At 42.2% G+C, this 7,314-nt stretch overlaps 1 protein-coding gene across 8 annotated transcripts in view; it reads left to right on the forward strand.

Moving 5' to 3' along the window:
• The window catches only part of LOC129859440 (uncharacterized protein C18orf63-like), a 187,998-nt gene extending 182,857 nt beyond the window's left edge, over positions 1-5,141 (forward strand). For all 8 annotated transcript variants that reach the window (XM_055929252.1, XM_055929248.1, XM_055929253.1 and 5 more), the window contains 3 exons: positions 1,116-1,814; positions 2,478-2,561; positions 3,687-5,141. In XM_055929252.1, the coding sequence (XP_055785227.1) occupies positions 1,116-1,814; positions 2,478-2,561; positions 3,687-3,809 (906 nt within the window). In that variant the 3' untranslated portion in view covers positions 3,810-5,141. The remainder of the gene's footprint in view (positions 1-1,115; positions 1,815-2,477; positions 2,562-3,686) is intronic.
• The last annotated feature ends 2,173 nt before the right edge of the window (positions 5,142-7,314 follow it).

Consider the following 7,314-nt stretch of genomic DNA (forward strand, 5'->3'; position numbering starts at 1 on the left):
CTCCCTGTTTCAGTCCATTTTGCGTCTGTTTGGTGCCTAGTGAATACGACCCTGGTTTGTTATTGACCACAGATGTTGGTGGTGGAAGCTCTAGCTGTCAAAGTGAATAGAGATTTATTTGTGCTGGACCTGGAACGAGACACTGTTATTAAAGGTTGACAAATTATGTGGGATCTTGTTGAAACACCCTACCCACTGGCCACTGTCACGATCGTCGTATGGTGGAAGAGAGGAGGACCAAGGCGCAGCGTGAAGTGAATGCATTCTTCTCTATTTATTATCACGAAAACGAAGAACACTTTACAAACTAAACAAAAAACGACGAACGTGAAGCTATAAATGACAAGCACAGGCAACTTACATATAGACATAGACAATAACCCACAACCCACAATACAAAACAGACTACCTAAATATGGTTCCCAATCAGAGACAACGCAAAACACCTGCCTCTGAGAACCATATCAGGCCAAACACAGAAATAGACAAACCAGACATACAACATAGAATGCCCACACAGATCACGCCCTGACCAACCAAACATAAAACATACAAAGCAAACTATGGTCAGGGTGTGACAGCCACAGATGTCAATTCAATGTCTTTTACACGTTGGTTCAATGTAATTTCATTGAAATAACGTGGAAACAATATTGATTCAACCGGTGTGTGCCAAGTGGGTATTTACAGTGTTTAATTAAGAAGTTAATGAAGTAGGACTTGAACTCACAGTAATCATCCGTTTTACAAGAGTAATAACTGTATATGTACCGAGATTTGCGGTAACGTGATATATGGTTCTTAGGTATTATGGAGTCATTATGGATTAATTTCATACATTTATAGTATACAAAGCTGGTGCAATTCTGGCCATTATATCATATTTTTTCAAAATGCCCTGCTGCAGCAAGAAGGTACATTGTTAATGTGACAAACATGGTGCCAAATGTTAGTTAATTAGCAATACAACATGTAATGACGGTGCAGTTACAGTACATCCACTTTGAAGCAAATGTTTTTTATTGAGCTGCAGTACAGCTTCACTTTTTAATTCCCAGGACTGTATGTTTCCATGTCCCAACATCACTGCACTGTGCATTCCTTTGTGGTCGCAGGTGGCTAGTGGCAAACCAGTGAACTTGACGACCAAGTCAGCTAGCAGGCCTGTGCTGAGTCAACTCCATGCTCCCTGCCCCCTCAAGCCCTCATTTGGGGGGGCACCAGGCGCCCAGACTCTCAGCCAGCCAGTGGGACAGAGTGGCAGCAGCAGCTATCTCAGCACTGGAAGAACCCAGGGGGTGCATCCCACACCCCCTCAGAGTTATACCCCAGGGAGAGGCTTGCCCACCTCCTCTCTCTATCCCAGTGCAGCCCCTCCCCAACCCACCACACACCCCCAACACAGCCAGGCCCCACTGACTGGACCCAAGATGGTACCCATCTTCAAGAACAAGACCCTCCCGCGCCATGTCAATGTCACCCAGCTTTTGGCTGAGAAGCAGCAGAGGAGAGCCGAGGAGCAACGGCAGACACCTGTGTCGGGACAGAAGAGGGCCTGCCCAGCCTTCTCTTCCTTTTCCTCCTCGTCTGTTCCCTTCTCTTTGCTTTCCTCGTCTACCTCTTCCAAGTGGACAGAGGAAGCCCGCCGGCCCACTCCAGCGTCCATGCCTCACTTGACCCCCTATCCGCGGCCTGAAGGGGTTTCCCCACATTCCTCCCAGGTGCACGCCAGTGAGAGCGCTTTCAGAGTGAGGGACGAGATCGCCTCGGGTCCCCCTCATCTTCTTCCATCTGGCCTGCTAGGCAACAGAGGGGTGAGTCACCACCAAACACACTCTAGATGTAATTTGAGATTTAGTCCAATCACATTTCAGTTGAAACTTTTACTGCAGTGGGCTAAATCAGGGTCACACAGATTGTTTCTTGGTAGTCTTAAACAAATCTCCTTTGAAACAAAAGTATAGACCTCACACACATGGTTATGGGCTTTAAAAAAGAAGTGCCATGTCAGATATAGAGTTTGTTTGCATCCCAACATTACACTATATATACTGTACATCACAGAAGACTGAAAAAAAAACTATTTGACACAGAAACACTGTATTTTCAGCGTTAAAAAAATATATCATGTTTATTAATTTTGAAATTATGAAAATATGAATAACATTCCACCCATGAGGCCACTAGGTCATTTTACTGCAGGAAAGGGCTACGATGGGATTTCAATCTTAGGAATTAAGATTAGCTCGCCTAATTTAAATTTAAGGGCATATCGATTGCATTCAGTGCTTGATTGTTTGTATGAAGTCAATGCTTTTTCCCAGGCGATGATTTGTCCCTGTACTGTACTGTATGATTGAGACTGTGCATGAGTCAAATATGTTTTATGTGTGTGTATTTGCTGAGAATTTGAATATATATATATTTTTATATATAAAGATATATTGAATTTAAAGTAATGGGTTCTCATCTTTCAGGGGGACTGGTTTGAGTCAAAACCAAAGAAGCCGAAGTCTGCAGTGCAGGATGTGGATGTGGAGAAGCACGCGAGAAGTAACCAGGTATGTCCTTTACTATACTTTTACCTTGCTCTTTACCATAGCTTTGATTTACAGTGAAAAGTATGTATTTTGCGAATGTTCTGCATGTTGAGAGAGGTGATAAATTCGACAAATGGTTTGAGGGAGGCAAAACATCCCACCAAAGCAGGTTGATTAGGAGATGATACATCAGGGTAAGTGTTTAGCAAGATCCATAAACCGAATAGATTTTCCCACTACACCCCTAATTGAATTCCATTACACGCTTTGACTAAATGAGATCCGTCTTGTGTCTTGTTCCCGAGCTAGATACCATTTTTTACAGATACTATTTCACAAAAGTTACGACTCGGTTGATCATTTTTACGAGGGAGCCGGGGGAAAGTTTATTAGAATGATTGCTGCCATTTTGACTGATTCGTTTTCGGAAAGGCACACACATGGGCACTGAATGGACATAGTGACCTTACCAAATATACTTCAGGGAGGGCCAGATATAATCTATAGGGATGTTACTCTTCAAAATTACTTTACAGCGTCTGCATAGTTCATTATTACAACTACAGTCATTTATCTTTTGTAGCTGCATTGGTTTTGGTTTCATTTGAGTAAACTATGGAAGTCTGAGTTGATTTGAGCTTTTAGGTCATTTGTACTTCTCTGTAAGCAAACACCCAAAGGAGCCAGGAAATTTGCCAACATCTACACACAATCAACAGAAAGTACATTTTCCTGTACAATGAAGAGTGAACAAAACTAAGGATCTCAACACATAATGTATGGAGGATTCACATAAGAAATATCTTGATGTTTGATATGCTCCCCCCTCAGAAGGTGAAGGTGTCTCCACTCTGTCTGATGACATCACTCTCAAACCGCTAATTGTAAACTAAGCTGAAGGATTTTCAAAAAATAAATATTTCCTTATCGGTACAATTTCAGAGCTATAATTCAGAAACTAAAGTAAGCAAAGTAAGCATCCGAAAGATTACATTATACAAAGAATACAGTATACCTGTGAGGAAATTCTCTACCACCTCAGATTTTTTCATGACCTACAGTAGGATGTAAGAAGGGTTTTATGAAAAACATTTAATTGATTGATTGGCTGTATGATTGAACATGTCTTGTTTGCTATTTATTCAGCTGTCGAAGATCAATGTGACGACCCTGCAGGCCTGGCTGAAGAGCCGCGGAGTGGTAGTACGGTCCAAGGAAAGGAAAGAGGAGCTGGTGTCCAAGGTCATGCGTTGCCTGAGTGAATCTTGAGTAGTGAGGGTCACCTTCCAGACAGACACAGAGAGGGTCATTTTACACTATGCAACATCACAGAGAACGAGCTGGTTTTACGGGTCATTGATAGTGAGCTTTATATTGCTACCAGGTCTCTGTGTTATCATTCTTGAATGATATGTACTGTACCTGTATGGTGTTCTTGTTATGAAGTTAATACCCACTTGGCACAGAAGTCAATTCAACTGAGTTAGTAAGATGTTTCTAGCCTTGAGTTTGAGGTAAGAACAGATCATTTTATGTAATATATTTATTGAATTTATTTGTTTAACATAAAAAGAGTAATATCTGTTATTTATATAGTTTTGTTTTATATTTTAGTAATTTTTATTAATCCCCATTTCTTGCTTTTCTTGTTCAATATGTCATTTTCTGTAGTATGTCTGAGCTTTATTTCAGAAAAGATCAAAGCAAATGTCTGTTAATGGAGTTTTCATTTCAGAGTAGTACTTATTCAATATTCAGATCCTTTGAAATTGTGCATACACATTGATTGCCATAATAAAACAAAGATGTTTTTAATATTAAATAGAAAGGATTCCCCATGTAAAATGAATATGGCCCCCTTACATTTTCTGCTCTTTGCAGAGTGAATGTTCTGTAACCAGACCTGGATTCCAATACTATTCGATAATCTTCAAATCGTTGTTTTTTTTGGGGGGGGGGGCGTCCTACAGGAGTGCCAGGTGGCCGGCGTTTGCACTTTTGGGACTTTTCTATTAGTTCCACTGCAACAGGCAAACAGATAAAGTATTTGAAATGATTTCAAATAGAATTTGAACCCAGGTCTACCTCTGACCGCATTGATTGAAGTGTGCTATGTTTACTGAGCCAGCCAGTCAACTCACAAATTCTCTTCAATGCCTCCCTCACTAGCCAGGTTTCCATTCAACCTTTTTATGCAAGTAAAGTACATGTCGGATAAAAAATGTAATGACAAGCCTGATGAAAACAGCAAATTTGTCGGTAAACTTTCCAAATGCCGACAAACCAAAATACGCTAGACATGGTGGGATGTTTAAATTATGTGAGAAATGGTGGTGGAAATGTATTTATGCACAAATAATGATATAATAATTATATCAAAGTAAACTTGGAGTCACGCAATGTTGTGTGGTCCTCCAACTAATACTCAGGAAAGCATGCAGTTTATTAGGCTACAGATGAAATACGTTATGATGAACTTCACAGGGTGGTGAAAGTGCACGGTAATGAGCTTGATACTTATTTTCAATAAATATCAAGGGTTTTATTCTGGTGCCTGATGCTTGGCTGCAATTTGACAAATAAAAATAATCTTGCTCTTTCGTCCATAATAATTTCATCATGTAGGCTATACCTGCACTGTATCTGCGAGCTGTTGTCTAGAATGCACATGCCAAGACCAGAGTGGGCACATTAGCTATATAATTTATTGTGACAAAACCATCAGTAGAGTTGAAAATGCGATGGAAACCCATTTAACTTGTATTTTTTATTCGGCACATGGGAATTTTAACCCAAAAGGTTATTTTCATGTGAACTATGTCATCACGCACCGCCTATTATCTGCAACAAGTCAATTTGATGGAAACACATCTCTAGTGGGAAAATGCGCATTTTGTTTTTATGCAGATTTTAGAATATTTGCATGAAAATCTGTCGGTAGTTGGATGGTACCCTAGCTAGAGACAGAATTGCGACAGCACAAAAGCCTTGTATAACTAAGTATGATGGAAGGCGATGCGATGGTTGTTGGAGCCAGCTGTCATGATGATACCCTCCGTCTGGATCGACTGCAAAAGAGTAAAAAGCATTTGTGTGAAATGTAAATGGATGGCGACTTTGATCACAAGCATCAGAAGCTAAACTGCGTGACTTTCAAAGAGGAGACTTAAAGCTCTTTCTTTATGGTTTATTCAGGCAAAAGCTTAATGATCCGTACCAATCTGACACCGAGAGCTTTGCATTTAGTTTCAACTTTTCTTTCAAGGTTTTTTAAAACCATTATTTTGGAGGGGTAGTATTTCATACATCACAGTTTTTAATGTGAAACAGACCGTGTGAATTTTTCCTCTTCCCTTTCTCGGCTTTAAGGGCAACTGTTAGTGATTATATTTAATGACTCCAAGCATCATGGTCCTTTTATGGATGCATGTACTCTTTGTGACAGTAATGTGATATTACTTTGATAATTAGTCTTTACCTAATTTCACTCCCGACTACCTTCTCTTCCTCTGTATCCGCTGCTAAAGCCACTTTCTATCAATCTTAATTTCAAGCTTCTGCCTTTAACCCTGGGAAACTATGTTCCACCTTCTCCCTCCTTAATCCTCCTCCCCCTTCCCTTCTCCCTCTCTGAGGATGACTTTGTCAACCACTTTGAAAATAAAGTAGACGACATCCGCTCCTCATTCACACAGCCTATTGAGTCCACTGGTCCCACTCACACAGAACTACCCTATGCCTTGACCTCTTTCTCCCCTCTCTCTCCAGATGAAATCCTGCAACTAGTGAGGTCTGGCCGCCCAACAACCTGCCCGCTCGATCCCATCCCCTCCTCCCTTCTCCAGACCATCTATGGAGACCTTCTTCCATTCCTCACTTCCCTCATCAACTCATCCATGACCACAAGCTGAGTCTCCTCTGACTTCAAAATGCCCCGAGTTGCTCCCCTCCTCAACAAACCAACTCTCGACCCCTCCGACATCAAAAACTACAGACCGGTATCCCTTCTTTCTTTTCTTTCAAAAACACTTTAGCATACTGTCTCTGACCAACCCTCTCGCTGTCTCTCTCAGAACGATCTTCTTGACCCTAAACAGTCAGGCTTCAAGATGGGTCACTCAACTGAGACTGCTCTTCTCTGTGTCACGGAGGCTCTCCGCACTGCCAAAGCTGACTCTCTCTTCTCTGTTCTCGTTCTCCTAGATCTATCAACTTCCTTTGACACCGTGAACCATCAGATCCTCCTCTCAGGGCTGGGCATCTCAGGCTCTGCATCCTGGTTTGCATCCTACCTGGCAGGCTGCTCCTACTATGTGACATGGAGAGGATCTGTGTCTAGCCCCCACAGGGCTCAGTTCTAGGCCCTCTTCTCTCTATACATCAAGTCACTCGGCTCCATCATATCCTCACATGGTCTCTCCTATCATTGCTATGCGGATGACCTTCGACTACTTTTTTTCCCTTCCCCCTTCTGACACACAGGTGGTGACATGCATCTCTGCGTGCCTGGCAGATATCTCATCTTGGATGTTGGCCCACCACCGGAACAGCCTCCCAGGGAAGGCCTGCCCATTCCAAGACTTCTCCATCACGGTTGACAACTCCACGGTGTCCCCCTCCCAGAGTGCAAAAGAACCTTGGCGTGGCCCTGGACAACACCCTGTCGTTCTCTGCAAACATCCTAAATCCTCCCATGTCACCCCGCTCCTCCGCACACTCCACTCCGCACATTCCAGACTGGGCCTTCCAACAGAACAAGACAACTCAGGAGTGG

This window comes from Salvelinus fontinalis, chromosome 7 (assembly GCF_029448725.1).
Source record: "Salvelinus fontinalis isolate EN_2023a chromosome 7, ASM2944872v1, whole genome shotgun sequence".
NCBI classification, from domain to species: Eukaryota; Metazoa; Chordata; class Actinopteri; order Salmoniformes; family Salmonidae; genus Salvelinus; species Salvelinus fontinalis.